Consider the following 20000-nt stretch of genomic DNA (forward strand, 5'->3'; position numbering starts at 1 on the left):
CAACATCGACGCTGCCTTGTACCTGGAGAAGAACAGGAAGCTGGTCTTTTTCAAGGTGAATTCAACACAACACAACCAAATCAGCACCTCTTTTCACCTACATTTAACAAAACAATAATAGTAGGACTAAGTTTTATAGTTTAAAACTAATGGTAATATGTGACATTTGACAAATAACAATACAATGAGCCATTCACAGCTTTCTACCCACTCATTTATTATAAATATATTATTATTAATCTATGGCCTCCTTTTGAAATACTGACAACATCTATTTATCTCTGTCATGTTTCCCCAGGGCTCTGGGTACTGGCAGTGGGATGAGCTGTTGTACAGTAACCTCAGTGTGTACCCCAAACCCATCTCCAACCTCTTCACCGGGCTGCCCCCCAGCCCAGACGCAGCCTTCACCTGGACCAACGGCAAGATCTACTTCTTCAAGGGGGACAAGTACTGGCGCGTGAACAAGCTACTGTCCGTGGAGAGGGGCTACCCACTCAGCAAGAAGGAACGTTGGATGCGCTGCTAGTGGTCAAACACTAGGGGGCAGCAGACACCATGAGGCTCAATTAGGGTGCTGGAGCTCAATTGACATTCAGGGAAGCACACGACCAACCATAACCCCACACTGTGATATAACACTGTGTTCTCACTGTGATGGTGCTGGTAACCAATAGCAATGGGATTTTTTTGGGGAAATGGAATGGTCCGTGAAATGTAAATGTTATTATGCGAAATGTTATTCTTCATTGTTTTGCAGAGTGAAAGCTATTTAAAGTGTGTCATGAGTGAGGGAGACATTCATTAGAGTATTGTGCTACGTTACGCGTCATTTGCAACAGTGTGGAGAGGTTGTTTGTTGTGTTATTTCAGATAGGGGCCCTCACAACACCCTGTATGTGGACGATGGGGTTGTTCAGTTAATATGCGCCCGCTTCTCAGTATTTATACTGGATTCAATGGTGTCTATACATCACTTCACATTTCTCCTGCAGTTTGTCTTGCAGATTATTGTGGACAGGTCTGATAAAGTGGTTGTGTGGCCAGTCGTGTTCTGTGTTTGTATGCCTTTGTGAATATTCTCACCACTCATAAGAGAATCATGCGTTGTATATGATGATATCACTGATTTTCCTGCATTTTCCTGATATCACTGACACATTTTTATGAAGCTTTTGCAACTTGTTCATAACAATGTACTGTAAATACGCTAACGTTTGTATAATCTACTGCAATAACTCATAAGCTGAAAGGAAATCACATTGTGTACCTCTTGGCATAGATTTTTTTGTACATTGGTTCGATGACTTTTTCATGATTTATTTGCTCAAAAAGTAATTAACAAATCAGTCATGACAGTTAACAATAAAAAAAATCTTCACAGGCCTCGTTTCCTTTATGACCTGAACCTACCCTGATATGAACAACAGAGATATAACAATTAAAACAATACTTGATGTTAGATGTGACGAAAAGCATTTTGTTTTCATGTATCGTGAGCGTAGAATTATAAGGTTCTATCTCCGTTTAGGGCAGTTCAGAGATATTGTGCGTCAAAGTTTTTACATGCCATTATGTTTTGTGAGATGGAACCTTTGTATTTCCTGAATTACTAACTCAAAAATTTCAACATTTAAAAAATAACACCACACAGGCATTAATAAACACCTAATGGATCAGATTATGTAAAAAAACTCAATTTTGACAAAAATTGAGATAGAACCTTATAATTCTAACGTCACGCTATGATGCTTATAGGTTACTAAACTCCGGAGCTGCCACAACACCACCACTACTGACCGATCAGGAGGCAGAAATTAGACCCTCCATGATTCCTACCACAAGGGGGCACAGTTTGGCAGCTGTTTCTAGGTGTAGAGCCATTTATTTGCTTCAGACAACTCAAAGACAGCTTTTGTTTTTATACTAATTTAATGGTTTATGTTTTAAATTTCCCATCAAATGTTCTGTACAGATTCAGAATAGTTGTGAGAGTATTGTCCCTGTAAAATCTAACAGTCTAAAAGTAAAATAAAAATAAAAAAGATATTTCCTTTCAAGGCTACTGTATAACCTATATTATGGCAAATGTACGCCTAGGCATAACGGTCCCATAGAGGCATGTTATTTATCATATAAATAATTGAATACAGGTAATACATAGGTAAAAACTGTCCAATAAATTGCACCAAAACAACTGACATTTGCAATGACCAAGTGTGGTTTCATAAAACATAGTATTGTACTATTGCTTTTTCGGTAATGTCCCCCAAAAGGCACTGTAGTTCCTACATTTTGTGCCTTTCCTTTGTCACAGTTGCCCACGTTATCTTCATTGTTCTGAGGCACAAAATGGCGGCCAAGTATCTCTCAGGTGTGTACTTCAGTTTCTCATAGCATCCTAAGACTTGAATATTCTACACAAAACACTGTACAAAAAGGCAGTTATATTCACCAATAATCAAAAAGGGACCGGTAAACATACAGTATCAACATACACACACATTACAAACACACTCACATACACTTACTGTATGTACTCGCACACATACACAGCAAACATAGAGTAGGTTTCAATGGCTGCCGTGTCCGCTCCTCTCTTCCGTCACAGTGCCTTCTCAACAACAGTCACTTCTGCTGTTCTGTGGTGCGGATGTCCACAGCTGCTAACACAAGGTACTGTACATGCCACTGGTGGTTCATTCAAGTCATAAAAGCACAGATTACAGATTACTTCAATTTCAAAAAAGTTAATGTCCTTCGAGGCGGTATCTCGACTTATTCATATTCGCCATTTCAATTTCTGTGCAAAAATGTATTTCTGTTTCTCTCTCTCATTAGTATTCAACCATATTGGCATCAGACAGAGAGAGAGAGTCAATGGCCTCAAAGTCAGAGCACTTTGCCCGATTCTTTGCTTTCTCTTTACTTTGTGTTTTCTCGAAATCCACAGGCAATTCAGATCATGCCTCTCTCTCTCTCTCTCTCTCTCTCTCTCGCTCACTGGCATAAGTGACCTTCAGACTTTTCACATTGAGCTGTCAGTGCCCGGAGCAGACACAACACAGGGAGACGTCCCACAAGCCCAGTCCTATTGACAGAGTGGTTACAGCACACATCAAACAGGGGCCCAAAACACCTCACCACCCGCCCCCCCCCCACCCATACCGTTCTACCAGACGGAGAAACCGTCCCATTGAACTCCAGTCTTCACCCAGCAATGACAGATTGAGAGGTATACACTGGTGGTGGTGGTGGTGTACTACACTGCGTTGATCGTCAGATGGAAGGCGACCAAATGGCCTAATTCCAGCACAGTGGAAGGAGATTCAAGATTCAGTCGACTCTCACATTGTCTACAATAACGGATTGGTCTTTACGACAGAGATCAGAGGCCCCCAGAGGAGCCGATACTATACTACAGTACGTTGGGAAAGGCTGTAAGGGATGGAGTGCTGCCCAGTGCTCAGACCCTGCAGACGGGTGTGGTGGCCGTGAGCGGCACGGTGGAGCCGGTCTCGTAGTCAAAGTCGATCATGGTGTGGTTGGCAGTGCCCAGGCTGCTGAGGGAGGTGCCCGTGCCCATCTGCCTGTCCCTCAGACTCTGCAGGTAGCTCTGAGAGAGAGAACAGAGGAGAGAGAGAGAAGAGAGAAGAGAGAACAGAGGAGAGAGAGATGAGAGAGAGAGAGACACAGAGGAGAGAGAGAGATGAGAGAAGAGAGAACAGAGGAGAGAGAGATGAGAGAGAGAGACACAGAGGAGAGAGAGATGAGAGAGAGAGAGACACAGAGGGGGGGGGAGAGAGACAGCAGGTGTGTGAGAGAGAGGCGGGGGAGAAAGAGAGGGAGAGAGAGAGAGAGGGAAAAGGGAGAGAGAGACACAGAGAGAGAGAGGGGTGGGGGGGAGACAGCAGGAGTGAGAGAGAGGGGGGAGAAAGAGAGACAGAGAGAGAGAGAGAGAGAGGGAGAGAGGGAACATGATCAGTAGGGTAACGTAAGAAGGGTTTATACACAATGGAGTTAAGAGTAAAAAGAGAAGCTTCACTTCAATTAGTAGAGGAACTAAACAAAGCACAACCATGTTTTTTTATTTTTTTCATATCTTTGATGTCTATTTTATTAAATGGATGGTTGTATAACAATATGTTACTGCAAAAGTGGTATATTTGGATCCTCCCCAAAACCAAAAATAGTGAAAATGTTGGTTTCTACAACAGGGACAGCTTCTGCTTCATCAGATCTCTGGGAATGACGATCAGAAACTCACTGAACTGACATTGACAAAAATTAGTTTTTTTTTTACACTGATGGTCATTAGACTGAACTCTTTAGGTAGGAGTCTAGTCTGCGCTGGGTATGTTATGTTGAGACGCACCGGGGCCAGTAGATCTAGTCTGTGCTGGGTGTGTTGAGAGTGAGACTCACCGGGGCCAGTAGGTCTCCAGCGTAGCGTTTGACAGGGGTGGGCTTGCGGCGGTAGGTGCCCTCCTGACCTCCGGCCTGCTGACGCTTCTTGGCGTCTTTCTGTCTGATCCTCATCAGCTGGACCCTCTTCTGCCTTCTGCTGATGATGACTGAGAGAGGGAGAGAAAGAAAAAGTTGAACTAATTCTGAGTCATATTCCTCCTGAGTCATATTCTTGAGTCATTCTCAAGACAGCATGAGACAATGAGGGGAACCACACAGGCCAGTCAGTGCGAGGCTGCGAGCCAACAAAACAATTTGTTTCCATGACAGTTGGGAGTTGTTCCGACAACACGTAACGTCATCGCACGGATAACAGGGAACCCATTCCAATAGACGACACACACAGCACGCATGTAGTACATCACAAACAAACCCTTATCACAGTACACTGCAAAAAGTAGATCTAAGTAAGATTAAATATCTGAAATGAAGGCAATATGCTTGTTTTTTGTCTGACTGCACTAGTTTTAAGATATATTTTACTTGACAAGTGAAATGTCCCTGTTCTGTTGGCAGATCATTATGCTTATTTTAAGCAATATTCCCCCATTTCATTGCTTTTCTTTCTTGTTTTTGAGAGCTGACTTTTTGCAGTGTACTCACCAGTTAACCCTCTCCCCCTCCCCTTCCCATGTGTCCCCAGCACTACCTCAATTAGGCCCCTATACTTTCTTCTATTTACCTTTTGTTTCTTTTTATTATTACTACTCAATCTTTTCAGTTTGTAAAGCGTCTTTGAGTGTCTAGAAAAGCGCTATATAAGTCTAATGTATTATTATTATTATTATTATTATTATTATTATTATTATTATTATTACTCACCCTCAGTGTGTGAGAACCCCTCGGCGGTCAGCTTCCACTGCACCAGAACTCCCATCATGCTTAGCGCCGGCCAGATGCCCATGATGACCCAGCTGTACCAGCAGAGAGGCAGCGCGGGCGCCAGACGCAGGCACTCGTACACGTGCATGCCCAGCGCCAGCATCTCCACAAAGTAGTCGGCGCACACCGTCATGATGGCCGCCCCGAACACGGACGTGGAGAGCACGGTGAAGGGCTTCTGCCACTGCAGCGTGAGCACCGCGAACAGCATCCCGGCACCCAGCAGCGCGCCCAGGGGCACCCACACCGTGGTCGGCGTGTAGAACTGGTGGGCCACCAGGAGGGCGGCGAGGGCGAGCAAGAGGCCCAGCAGCAGGCCCGTCATGAAGAGTCCCACGCTGCGCACCAGCATGGTGACCAGGCCGCACAGCAGGCCGATGCCCAGGCCGATGCCCGCGCTGGCCTCCACGCTCAGCTGGGTGTCCAGCACGCGCTCCTTGTGGCACAGCAGGAAGATGACGACCGAGCCGAACATGAGGCCCGAGAGGAACATGACCGCCTTGAAACAGCGGTAGCCTGGAGAGAGAGAGAGAGAGAAGGAGAGAGAAGATGAAGAAGGGGTGAAGAGAGGGAGACAGAGAGATAAGGAGGATGGAGGGGGGAGGGGGGAGAGGAAAGGATTCCATTTAAGGTCCAATTCTAGCCAAGCAAGGTTGTACTGTATACAGTTTAGCATACAGCCTCAGTAGCTAGCGCATTAAGAATGAACAAATGTGACACGGTCTGGTAAGGAGGTCTTGCATGTCAGCGATTCTCAAGTCGCGCAAATGTCCAAAAAGCTTCTTGAAAAATAAGAAAGAAAAGAAAAAACTTTTCATATTAGAAAGGTTGAAGTGTTGAAGAGCCACCCTCCTTCAGGCTATTGAGTTAGTGATTAGACATGGCTGGTAAACAAACTTTCGTTTTAGGATGTGTGTTCAAAAGCAAGGACTGTGTGATCATCTAATTATGTGTACTTATAATGTGTTTTGAGCATGATGATGTTCTATCAGCATGTTGTTGTGATGTGCTAACCATGCAGTTAGATGTTCATAGCGATGTTCCTTCTCGGCTGCTAGCTAGCGACCAACACGATGGTAGCAAACGTGTCTGTTTTGATTCAGAGCGAGTTCCTCCTATATTTGGTTTGAGGTGTACCAACATTCAAAATAAGCATATCTTTTTCGACTATTTTCGGATTTCAATGTATGACTCGTCATGTGAAAGCTTACAATCTGCACTTTCATGATCTGTAATTTTCAAAAAACCTGAAACATGACCATGCCCTACTTGGGGACTCCACCAGACCCTGTCACAAATGTAGTCAGTGATCCTCTGTCAGGATATATAAATATATATATATATATGTATATATACTGTATATATATATATATATATATATATAAATGGTAAATGGACTGACTTACTCCAAAGCTCTTTACAACGGCCTCTCATTCACCCATTCACACATACATTCACACACCAATGGCGGCAAGCTGCCATGCAAGGCACCAGCCTGCTCATTGGGAGCAATTTGGGGGTTCAGTGTCTTGCCCAAGGACACTTCGACATGTGACCAGTCGGGGCTCGAACCGCCGATCTGCCAACATCGCGATCATTAGACGCCAACTCTACCTCCTGCGCCACAGCCGGCCCATATATAAATGCAGAAAGTGACTCCAAAGTGACGTGGTGGTGTTGAGGGCTAATCAGCTAACTAGGGGGGAGATCCTAATGACTCTGGTGAGAGACTGATCATGATGCCAGCCTAATGCTCTACGGTGGCTGTTGTTGCCCAAAAATCCTTAAAGCGTGAAGTCATCTCTCTGGGTTAATGATTGTCATCTGTGTATGATGGAAGTTCTAGCTGTGATTACCGTGTCGTGCAACACACACACAATAGGGTGATAGATGCAGTCATCCCATAAACGGGCCAGATGTCTTTCATTTCTCAACATCGGTTAGGCATAACGCTTTCAACACCGCGGAAGGATGCCATAACAGACACAAATGATTAATATAACTGACAAATTAGTCATGCCTTACCAAAGGCTATACCAAGGCACACAGCACTGACACCACGGTGTGTTTGGATATATATATATATATATATACACATTCTATCCGCTTGACAGGTGTTGTTATGAAGCGTTAGTGGGTTCGTTGACGTCAAGGTCTTTGAGGGGTCTCTGTGACCTTAGTGGACCTTACCGAAGAAGCAGTAGATGATGCCGAACAGGCAGCACATGGAGCAGATCACGGCGGGGATGATCTCATACGTCCTCTCGATCTCCAGACTACAGACGTCCACCTCAGCCGCGTCGCCCGCCCCAGCCCCGTCAGGGACCAGCCCAGAGGGGTCCGCCATCTTGGGGACCACGTCAGACCACGACCAGGGAGATGACGAGAAGGAGGTGAAGGAGGAGGGGGTGGTGGAGGGAGGGAGGGAGGGAGGGCGGGGGGGGGTTGAAGTTTGGGTTGGGGGAGCAGAAGAACCGATGGCGTTATCTAGAGTCCATCAGAGCAGCTTTGGTTGCCTGAAATAGGAAAGAGGAGGATCTGGGATCAGTCACAACACAAAACATCACACAAAAGCTTCAAAAACTAAAAGACTGTGTAGCGTGTTTGTTGTTAGGAGGACACGGTGCCGGGAAAGGGACGTGAGCAGCAGACATCTTGACACAACTTGACACGATCTCACAAACAGTCGCTTCGAGATTGGCCATATTAGACATAGACATACACAACATTGAAGACCCATAGTAGTGAGATGAAGTGAGTTGCAAACATGGTGGACTGTTCCTGAGAAGGCTGAGGTCTTTCGGTGTCTGCAACAAGCTGCTGCAAATGTTTTATCAGTCGGTGGTTGCCAGCGTTCTGTTCTTCGCCGTGGCCTGCTGGGGTGGAAACATCTGTGCCAGGGATGCTGCGAAGCTAAACAAACTGGTGAAGAAGGCCAGCTCTGTGGTGGGGACCGGGCTGGACAGCCTAGAGGTGGTGGCAGAACAGAGGATGGGGAAAAAACTGGCGGCCATGCTGGCCAATCCCTCCCACCCGATGTACTGCGAGCTGGCAGGGATGAGGAGCAAGTTCAGCCACAGATTTGTTCTCCCCCGTCAAAGTACAAAAAGATTTGGACAGTCCTTTATTCCAGCTGCACTCCGACTCTACAACCAGGCCCTGCAGGGTGGGGGAGACCTGGAGATGGAACTTTTGGAACTTTTTACTTATTGAGCCTGCACTGTTTTATGTTTTTTATTGAATGTTTTTCTGTTTTCTGTACTGAATGTTTTCTGCCCTAACTGAGCTGTTTGACAACAAAATTTCCCCATTGGGGACAATAAAGGTTTTCAATCAATCAATCAATCAAACCTCCTCCCCCCCTACCCCACCAACTCTGCCTCAGACCCACCAACCCCTCACCCCCGCCTCACCCCCCCATCCCCGTGGTGTTCCCCGAGGCTTCAAGGAAAGTGTGAAATCTGTCGGCCAACTGTGACTTCTCCCTAGTGACTCTGCATAACGTGACTCACCGCCAGAGACTCCATATGCTTCCCTCCCATAACACACAGTACTGTTGTATAATCTCCACATAGCCCAGCCGACTCTGGGTTGCCATGGCCACAGTCAAAATTTGGGCACATACAGTAAACATGGCCAACCAAGCCATAGAGAGACACTTCCCATTCTGTAACAAAAAGTCAATTCATGCCTTCGGTTTCATTCAAAACCACCACACTGAAGACGACAATGCTGTATCTGTTTGCTCTACTAGATGAAGACTAGATTACAAGCTACTCAGTGGCAGATGTTCACTCCTAAATTGGCTGTTCAGTTCAGTGTACGTTTGACCCCTTTTTTCTGTGAGCATATGCACGACGGATGATAACAACAGCAACTCAAGTTTAATGGTGCCAAAGTAGAGGTCATTTGTTTATGTTAAAAGTCTCTCTGAAATGCGCCTAGTTGTAAAACTATGCAGTAAAAACATTGGCGCAAAGGTACAAGAACTGACTGAATCAGAAGTGTTGCTCAAGATGACTGAGTCATGTGAGGGGTTAACCCCTTCTCAATTCAATTTTCTATTTAATTTCAACTGATTCAATAAAGGGGCTTATTGGCATGGGAAACACACATTTACATTGCCAAAGCAAGTGTGAAGATAAAAACCAAAAATTATATAATTCTGACTAGAATAAAACAAAAGTGGGGAGCTAGCAGAGGGAGGTGAGGTAGGGATGGTAGGGGAGGGAGGTGAGGTAGGGGAGGGAGGTGAGATAGGGGAGGTGTGGGGAGGTGAGGGAGGGGAGGTGTGGGGAGGTAGGGGAGGTAGGGGAGGTGTGGGGAGGGAGGTGAGGGAGGGGAGGTGTGGGGAGGGAGGTGAGGTGTGGGGAGGTAGGGGAGGTGTGTGGATTCGGGGCTCAGGGTGGGCCGCTCTCTCGGGGGCTGCTGGCTGCAGGCCTCCGTTATGATGTCACTACCGTTCCGATCCGATTACAGCTCAGTCACGTTTTCAGTTCAGGAGGAAAACAGTCGGTCTCTGCCTGCTCTCCTCATCTGCTCTCTGTCCCTCCCTTTCTCTTCATCTATCTCCCTTCCTCCCTCCCTCCGTCCTTCCTTCATACTCCAAAATCATCTCTCTCCTTCAAACCCCCCCGGCCCCCCCTTTCTTAATACTCCAAAATTGTCTCTCCTTCAAACTCCCCCCCCCCCCCCCCCTTTCTTCTCTTTTCCCCCTCCCTCTCTCTCTCTCTCTCTCTCTCTCTCTCTCTCTCTCTCTCTCTCTGAGACACAGACACAAGGCTATACATTATGACCTGCCCGTGACTTGACATGGAAAGAATGAGGACCCGTTGGAAAGTTGCTCATGTGTTCACTCTCTTTTTCCAGAGATGGTAGAGCTCTCTCGCTGCGTCCAGCTATCCAGTCCTTCAGTGTCTGCCTCTCTGTCTCTGCCTCGATACTCCTATCTGTTCTGTCTCGCACTGTTTTCAAAAGAGAGAAGAGACAGAACTCAAAGACAAATGATCTGGCTGGCTGAGGGCTCCACAGTACCCCCTGGTCTTTCATATTGTTGTACGTCTGAGAGCCGAATAAATCCTTCAGACTGAGCTGAAATATGATATTTACATACAATAAATCCTGTACAGTATGTCTCATATTGTATATATGTTACGGTACATGTGGGGAAACGGTTTATGTTGGCATTTCCGGGGACATGGCAGCATAAAACGTCGACTTGGTACATGCTGGCACGTCTAACCCTAACCCTAACCCTAGCACCCTAGCACCTAACCCTAACCCTAGTTTTCCCACATGTACCGTATTCCCACATGTACCATAACATGCACCTAACATGTTACGGTACATGTGGGAATACGGTACATGTGGGAAAACTAGGGTTAGGGTTAGGTGCTAGGGTGCTATGGTTAGGGTTAGGGTTAGGGTTAGGATTAGGGTTAGGATTAGGGTTAGGGTTAGGGTTAGACTTGCCAGCATGTACCAAGTCGACGTAGCACCTAACCCTAACCCTAGTTTTCCCACATGTACCGTATTCCCACATGTACCGTAACATATATATATATGAGTAAACAGTCAACAGCCCATTCAAACACGAATAACACTGTTCTCAACTGTAATAAAAGCAGAAATAGGAGAACAGCAGAGCGAGAGACTAACTTCATAAGTTCAGAGGATGACAAAGCGATGTCATGGGTACGTACTAGACACTCATTCAGCAACAACAACCCACTACGTTATTCTATGGAGTAGACATGTCTCAACTTGTCCTTTGGCCAGACGAACATGGAGCTACGTCACTTCCTCCTTATCTAGTGAGAATGGTCGACGATATTAGCATTCTAGACTGCAACCAGTAACCACGCACGCATGCGCGTGCACGCACTCACACGCACACACACTTGCTCACACTCACGCACACTCGGACGCACGCACCCACCCACACACACACAAACACACACACACACACACACACACACACACACACACACACACCCTGGGACTCCCACGTCCGTGTGTCTGTCCCCACATTGTCCCTCTGTGAGTCACAATAGCAGCCAGTGTCTGAGGGGCCAGCGGTCCGCGGCTCCTCTCGGGGAGGGAGAATGAAGGGAGGGAGGGAGGGAGGGAGGGAGGGAGGGAGGGAGGGAGAATGAAGGGAGGGAGGGAGGGAGGGAGAATGAAGCCATTATGGGCCGGCACAAAGGCTCCGAGGCCCAGACCCTGACCTCCACTGACACCGCTTGGAGAAATAGGCAAACCACTTAGAGATGGAGAACATGAAGGAGGTGGTAAGGGTGGGTGGGAGAAGGGTGTGTGTGTGTGTTAGGTGGGTGGATGAGGGGTGAGGGGTGAGGGGCGGGGGGGGTGAAGAGGGGGTGAAGAGGGGGATCTTACTGGTTGCAGTCTAGAATGTTAATATTGACGACCGTTCTCTCTAGATAAGGAGGATATGACGTGGGTCCATGTTCTGTCTTTGCCAAAGGACAAGTTGAGAAATATCTCCTGCGATCTACATAGAATAACATACAAAAAGTCAAAACGTCAATGCTACGTTTGGCAGGCGAACGTTAACGCTACAACGACTACAGCTGTATCAAATGATGACTACTAGTGTTGAAAGAGTGAAATAAATGAAACCAAACGTAAAGCAAACATTTCGAAAGACCTCACACAAGTGGATGACTTATTATGACATTAACTGACCTTGGAAGAAACTAGTTCAGAATGTCGCCCCCCCCCCCCGCCCCCCCTACTTAACACTTGCTGGATAAACACATTACAGAAGGGGGCACGGTCCTCAACAGCTGAGGAACAGGCAGGGGGGCAGGCAGGGGGCCATACCCCAGGTTCCCCACATAGCTAATTTGGGTGTGTTTAATCAAGGGGGTGAAGGGTGTGAGGAGGGTCAGGCATTCCATGGGTGCTGTGGCTCGAAGGCATGCAGGAGCAGCTGAGAACCCCACGTTTACAGCCCAGCTGTTTAGAGACGCCGCTTGTTGGCACAGGGAGAGAGGTATGGGGAGACGGGGCCGTCTCTCTCTCTCCCTGGCTGGGCACCGTGCCCAGGCCGCTAAAACTACACCCTCCGTACAGCTACAGCCGTAAATCCCATCTCCCCCCCATCGCCTCATCGCCCCCAGGCACTCTAACTCCAAACACTCTGCCCCTGGCTCAATGACTGATTGGTCGAAACTGAGGAGGAACGGTAAAAGGAGGACAATGATGATGATGATGACGGGGTCAACACGTGGATGGATGTGGTTTGTCCGGTTGCCGTGGTTACCGCGCAACAACGGTGTGCTGCTCTGCTAACCACGGTTGCCCTCTGTAAAGCGAACGACAGAGAGAACTTCACGCATTATTATCATCACATGCTGCTTACATGTGTGTTACCGATTGGAGTTCAAAACAAGGTTGCCCAGCCAGCGCGCCAACCAAGACTGTGTTAGCTGTCGAAGCTAAAGCCTCAGCGTTAGCGCCGGGAGAGTGCAAATGTTGAGGTCTCAGCCTAGGTTAGGCGCCTCGTCACACGGGCCCGTGGGCCACTGTAACACCTCTGTGTGTCACACTTCACATTCCACTGACCTCCACCTCTGCAGAGGTGTTTCAGTGTTTCACGGCACCAACGTGGCCAACTGGGGTCAAACGCGGGTCATCTGCACAACAAAAGACCAGAACAAATGGTCTGATTTTATTCTGGAAAATGTAAATAAATGTCAATGTTGTTGAAAATCAATGACACACTCGCTAGTTAAACCAGAATATTGCAATGCAATGGATTCGGTGAGTAAACCCCACTACTCTACGCTAACTAAGGTGGTAAGTCCGGACGGATTGTATGGCAGCTAGTGCTGAGGCACAAACATGTACATTTTCAAGCCTGCAAACTGTGACACTTTAAAATAATGTGAAAAAATACTTTCTTGTGAAATATGACAACCCTAGTTGACTATCTGTGCAGTATAGTACAGTGGATTGTGTACATAGCCTCTATTGATGTAAACCAGCTCCTTACCTTCTTGTGATTTTATGCATCTATGCTTTTTCCAAAATGTGTTTCTTTTTCCTCTCCTAAACACCAGGGGAGCCTCCCCTCCTAAATTTCGTTGTTTGGTACCTGTACTGTAGCAATGACAAATAAAGTCTATCTATCTATCTATCTATCTATCTATCTATCTATCTATAATGGGGATTACTCACCGAATCCATTGCAATATTTTGGCTTGACTAGCGGAGTGTGTCATTGATTCTCAAACGTTGACATTTATTAACATTTTTCAGAATAAAAGTCTGAACGTTTGATTGGTTGCCGATTTGTTCCCACTTTCACCAGCTGCTGTCACATATGGTTGCCATGGTTGCCATATGGAACCACCTCTGTTGCCCTTACAGGTGTCATCATCACATGAGCCACACAGGGGCTTCAGGAGGACGTCATACCTCTCTCTACTCATCCCATCTGTTCTGTTAGTGGTCCTCTGTGGCTCAGCCGGTAGAACATGGTGCTGACAACGCTTAGATTGTGGGTTTGATTCCCGCCGGGACCATATATACTGCCATGTAAGCTCTTGGATAAAAGCGTCAGCTAAACGGCATATTATATTATTATTATATTATTCCATTAGGCTTCCGCATCCACCATGAGGCGGGAAACGTCAACCTCTGACCCCCTGACCTTCAAACCCCTTCCCCCCCCCTCCTCTCTCATTGGCAGGAAGCGCAGGCCCAGAGGAGGAAGTGGAGATCAGTGAAGCGGACTGTTTCTGAGGTGACCTTTCCCTTTGAGGCAGGAAGCAGAGACGGAAGCGCTGGAAGAGTTGGATTTTGAAATCGGAGCGTCAACATGTGGACTCCACTTATCTGACGGGTTTCATCTGACGAGAGAACTACACAGGAAAACAGAGAAGCTCGGGGAGGCAAAAAACATGTTTTACATTTGTTTTTTGCGAGCAATCATCTCAAAACTATTTTGTGTAAAACACTTGTCCCATATGTTCCATAAAATGAGCTCCAAACCAATATAAAAGGTGGCCATTATTCAAGTCTCTCATCCATGAATCCAAATTTAAATATACTGGCTGGCATTGTCATCATTTTGTCGAAAAGACATTAAAAAGCATTGACGGATTTTGTGGATCGTGTAACAGAATGTTCCACAACTTGAATAAACCCTTTCACAGACCTGCTCAGGACGAAAAAAAGTACCAAACAAAAAAAAGAATAGTACTCCAACTGATATACAGTATATTCATCTGAAAAGTGACTTTAGATTATATTCAACCATTTTGTAAAAATGTCTATCTAAAATAGCTAAATGAGGAATGCTAAGCAGATCTCAGGCAGAAGTGTTACGTTAATGGTGGTACTCATTTGACCGAAAAAAAAACAGGGAACAAGAGTCTGTTTGTCATCTAGTATCTCCCCAAAAAATGGGGAGAAAATGAGATGCACTCCACATAAGATCTGACCGTGTTTCACTGTGGGGGCGACTGAGCACATCACACAGCCTCCCTTTCATCTCTTTCAGGGCAAATAATGGAGACTATGTTCTATTGATCATTAAACATGAATACCATGGTTCTAAGTCATCGAGCTATAAATCATGAGTAGACCTCCTAAGGTAAAACCACATCTATGATACTCTTTACGCACTCACGGTGAATAAGAGTGAGAATGCTGTCTGACTCAAGAATATGTAATGCCTTCTCTATGCCCCTTTCACATTCACATTTTTCCAACGCTAGTGATAAACCGACCACTCTCTCTCCCTCTCTCTCTCCTTCCCTCTCTCTCTCTTCTCCTGACCAAATGCCTTTCAAACAACACTTTGTTGTTTCTCTGAGTGAATGAGGCGAAAGGGGGGACCTGCAGTGCTTTTGGCTGGCACTGCACCCCTTAACTCCCCTCCCTCCCTCCCTCAACTCCCTCCCTCCCTCCCTCCCTCCTCTATGCCTCCAGCCTTCATTCAGCCGAGCTTGCCTTGGACAGAGAGCAGAGAGATCTCCTCATGAAAGTCCCAACTGTTTTCTCTGCACTCTTCTCTACAAAGAGTGAAGGAGGGAGAGAGAGAGAGAGAGAGAGAGGGCGAGAGGGCAAGAGAGGCAGAGCGAGAGAGGGCACACTCATAAGCCATTCAGAGCGATAATTACAGAGTGTGAATGTATAGAATTTAGAAAGTAATTTGAGGAGGGAGTAACTTCACTAGAGGATCCGAGGCCGACATGCACATATAGTACGTACTTACAACACGGATGTACTTACAGACCGTTCTAACACTCAGACCTACAGGCTTTACTGCTCTCTGCACGTGTTTTGAAATCTCTTCTAAGAAGATTCAGATTCTGTATTCAGGAGAACTGGGCTAGGTACTAGGCTGAAGCTAATGCCGATGTATGTGTGTACAGTATTTACAACTATTGCTTTTTTTCTACATGCTAATAAAAAACAATTTGATGTAGGAGTACAGTAGCAGTGCTGGTACCGTAAAGGGGACAAGGCACACACACTCACACTCACACTCACACTCACACTCACACTCACACTCACACTGACCATCCTACCAGTCACTCACCAGGGCTCGGTTGTTCAAAACTTTTAATCTGGATCAGAATTGTTTTTATTTTTATTTTTTTGCTATCCAGGATCAGATCGAGCTGGCTGATTTCCCCCCCCCCCGATACGACTCAAAATCAGTCAGATAGATCTGATCCTGGGATAGCGAAACAGAATCAGGATCATTCTGATCCAGATTAAAGGGTTTTGAACAACCGGGCCCAAGCCAGGCCAACACAATACAGTACCAGAGTACCATGGAGGCAGGAGAATGTCTGGGAACTGAGGGGGCAGAGCAACATATCCCATTTCTACATTGATACAGGCACATATGGAGACTGACTCAAAGGCCAAGTACATACAGTCATACTCGATGTTACGACTCCCAGATCTTACTTGTCTACGTCTAGGGGATGAAGGGGAGCCGAAACCAAAAAGGTGTAGCCTATATACACCAAGCTTAATGTCGGGAACTAGAAACAAGTCACAGACCAACATAACTACTATAGGAAGGATAGTCAGAGGGGACACACAGAATTTGAGATGCACAGTGTTTAACAGTAACACACTGTCTAACACACAGTCTAACACACAGTCTAACACACTGTCTAACACACTGTCTAACACACTGTTTAACACGCTGTCTAACACACTGTTTAACAGTAACACACTATCTAAAACACTCTCTAACACACTGTCTAACACACTGTGCACAGCCCTTTAAATGTTTTAATCGTTTTATCAGTCTCCCAGAGTTCCTATTCTTCCAAAAGCTCCTCCACTCCACGCCTCCTGTCTTAGACTAGAGCCCAGACAATGGGGCCCTTTCAACCCAGATTGTAGAGAGCTGCTTACTAAAAAGAAAAGAAAACCCCCCCCACTTACAGTAAGTAAAAGAACAGAGACATAAAAAGAGGCTTTTTTTTCAAGAGGCGAAGTCACATGTGTGTGTGACACACGCAGCCACTCACACACACACTCGTATGTCCACGCATGCACTGACATACGCACCAATACACTCCTCGTGCAGCCACCCACATGTACATTTGCCGAATTGCACACACAGGAGCGCACGCACGCACACACACACACACACACACACACACACACACTCACACACACTCACACACACTCATACACACTCACAAACACAAACACAGGCACACACACACACACACACACACACACACACTCACTCACTGACTGTATCAATACGCCCACATAAACACCCACACACAGTCAAGCAAATATACTAAATCTAATCCACACAAACTCTAACAATCATCCCACCCATGCACATCAAGCAACAATTCCCAAGTTTACATAAATGTGGATTTTGTGCCTTTTTCTTGGAACAGCTTGAAATCAGTGCAGCTCAGAGCCAAGAATGACCTCCCGCTCCCCATAATCTTAATCAGTTGTTAAACAAAAACAATAAAGCTGCTAGAACAACAATATGGGATTATGTAGTGTACAACTGCAAGTATTAAACCGAATGAGGGCAGTTTCAAGAGGTTTTGTGGACGCTAGCTACTATTGCAGCCTGTACATGACAATGACAGATGACAATGAGATGAGTTAAAGGCTTATGTGGCAGCAGCTGATGAAAGCGGGAACAAGTCGGGCAACCGAACAAATGGTCAGATTTTATTCCGAAAAATGTAAATAAATGTCAACGTTGTTGAAAATCAATGACACACTTGCTAGTCGAGGCAAAATATTGCAATGCAATGGATTCGGTGAGTAATCCCCACTACTACCGAGTTAGTGTAGAGTAGTGGTGATTACTCAGCGAATCCATTGCACTGCAATGTTTTCGCTTGACTAGTGAGATTTTCAACAACGTCGAAATGTATTTACATTTTTCTGTACAAAAGTCAGAACATTTTTGATTCGTTGCCAACTTGTCCGTGGTTTTCACTAGCTGCTGTCACATATAGAAAGTGGTGATTATAGTGTGTCAATGATTACCATGTGATTAAAATGTGAGATTAGAATAGAAGTGTGGTGTGTTATATACTATAAACACATGAACTCATTGGATGCCTTTCCACACACAGTGCACATTTCTAATTGAGAATATCCACTTCAATGTTGAATAATGTTCAATGTACATGTAAAGCAACAGTGTTGTTAGCCAAGTTCAAACTTGACATCTTTGTCTGGAAGACTGGAACCCATTTCTCAAACTGTCAAGAGTATGGACTATCATCAAAAACCAATGGGGTGTGATAGAATGTAGTTGTGGTGGAGTGTAGCTTAGCTTTGCTGTATACAAGTGAGTGTGTTTGTGTTTGTGTGTGTATGTGTGTGTGGGTGGGGGTGTGTGGGTGGGGATGTGTGGTTGGGGATGTGTGTGTGCGCGCGTGGGTGGGGGCAAGTGTACATGCACTGTATGCGTAGGAGGGGGAGTAGCGGGGGTTCACCCACACATCATCAACCTACACATCTCTGGTCACTTCCAGTCCACTCTGTCATTTACAGAAGCCTAGAGCAGCTATTTTACCCCCATGTCTGTCTGTCTGTCTGTCTGTCTGTCTGGTGCCAGTGTATAATTGTATAACAGTTACTCCTTAAGGGCTCTCCCCATCTTAAAATACCTCTCATATCCCTCCTTCGTGGACACTACTTACTAGTTTTCCAAGGCATCTTCCCAGCCCCAAAAGAAAACACTATCCTCCCCATACTTTGAGTGCCCCATTTAGTCGATGAATGGGTGTCTACACAACCTAAAAAACCACTGCCCCTCTTTTAGGCGGCTCTTTTTGACTTGCTCTTTTGAGACAACGGGGCTCTCCTAAACCCAGATCAACCTCTATCGCCGCCACCTATATTAGTTCTACAGGACAAGAATATCTGAATCTTTCTCGCCGGGTTAGCCCACAACAAGAGACTTCACTTGTGAATGCGAACTATTCCGAGGCCCTCTTTACTGTAGAGGATCATTTGTGGGAGATCCTAGTGTGTGGTTGAGCGTATAAATACACTGTCCCAGCGCAGGCCAGGGCCTACGTACACAGCACAGAAGAAGAGCAAACCCCGGGCCAAAACTCCCCCAAAAAGGCTAACCAACAGCTACCAGGCGATCAGGCTCATGAGCAAGCCTACTGTAGACAATTGACTATCCTCCGCGAGCACATCCCATGCATACGGACTACCTAAACCTTGAGCTCACTTTACTACAGTCACTACTACTTATGTCCTGTACTATTGACACTTTTTATTGAGTTATGCCTAGTGCCTTATTGTCTGCAAATTGCAACATACTGCTAACTGTAAATCAATTTGTCACCTACTGTATGTCCTGTACTAGCTATGTCACTTTAAAGAAAATCTTGAATTATGCCTATTGCCTTATTGTCTTGTGCTGCAATGTCAGGAACCGAATCCTAAGAACTTTACTCTCTTACGCTTGCGTAATGTGACGTAAGAATAAACCTAAAACTTGAAACTTGCTCCAACCAGGCCTTTGCTTACAGAGCACTGGGTGGCAACCCCGAGAGAGGCACAATGAGGACATAGTAGTTAATAGACCACTCTATGACTACTCTAACAACTTTGTAGAATCATGAAAAACACAGTGTACATCAATACCTAACCGGCAGCTCTTACACTGAATGCAATAACTTCACTCTACTACAGTCACCTAAGACCACGTCGTCCCGACCGGAGCTTACAGTACTAGCGTGTCCCCTCTCTGTAAGACCATTAGAATCAGCGAACATTAAAAAGACGGGAGGGTTAAGCTGGGAACCAGGGCTAATCCCACTCCTCAGCGACTCTGGGAGAACCGCAGGAGGCCTGGGTGTGTTAGCCAAATAGAGCTGGAATGCTAATCTGGGTTTTACTCAAGGTTCCAGAGGATGAAGTATTGGATAAAGTCATTGCACTGCGACAGGATATTACTGTAGTAATACTGGGTCCAGTGCTTCAAAACAGAGGTAGCCTTGTTCTTTTCTTAATAGCCAAGTTACCTGCAGGTTTGTGAAACAATCACACAACAAACAAAGTGAGGCTTAGTTACGGTACATTGTACATTGTTGTTTTGAGACTTAGATGTAAAACTGTCGACATCGTCAACGAGTTGCATCAAGCAC

At 45.9% G+C, this 20000-nt stretch overlaps 2 protein-coding genes across 2 annotated transcripts in view; one reads left to right on the top strand and one right to left on the bottom strand.

The window, feature by feature from the left end:
* mmp19 (matrix metallopeptidase 19) overlaps window positions 1-529 on the top strand; it is a gene marked incomplete at its 3' end in the record, with an annotated part of 5706 nt that extends 5177 nt beyond the window's left edge. Inside the window, exons 8-9 of the mRNA XM_080548210.1 lie at window positions 1-55; window positions 299-529. The exon at window positions 1-55 is cut by the window's left edge and continues 73 nt beyond it. Of these exons, the coding sequence (XP_080404336.1) occupies window positions 1-55; window positions 299-529 (286 nt within the window). The remainder of the gene's footprint in view (window positions 56-298) is intronic.
* An 834-nt stretch (window positions 530-1363) lies between these two features.
* The window catches only part of LOC308173292 (transmembrane protein 198-like), a 21933-nt gene continuing 3296 nt past the window's right edge, over window positions 1364-20000 (bottom strand). The window contains exons 2-5 of the mRNA XM_080548297.1: window positions 7540-7865; window positions 5290-5865; window positions 4426-4574; window positions 1364-3616 (exon numbers count right to left, since the gene is read on the bottom strand). Coding sequence (XP_080404423.1) covers window positions 3467-3616; window positions 4426-4574; window positions 5290-5865; window positions 7540-7696 — 1032 coding nt within the window. The 5' untranslated portion in view covers window positions 7697-7865 and the 3' untranslated portion in view covers window positions 1364-3466. The remainder of the gene's footprint in view (window positions 3617-4425; window positions 4575-5289; window positions 5866-7539; window positions 7866-20000) is intronic.

The sequence above is a fragment of the Nansenia antarctica genome (genome assembly GCF_963989245.1).
Source record: "Nansenia antarctica genome assembly, chromosome: 18".
NCBI lineage: Eukaryota > Metazoa > Chordata > Actinopteri > Argentiniformes > Microstomatidae > Nansenia > Nansenia antarctica.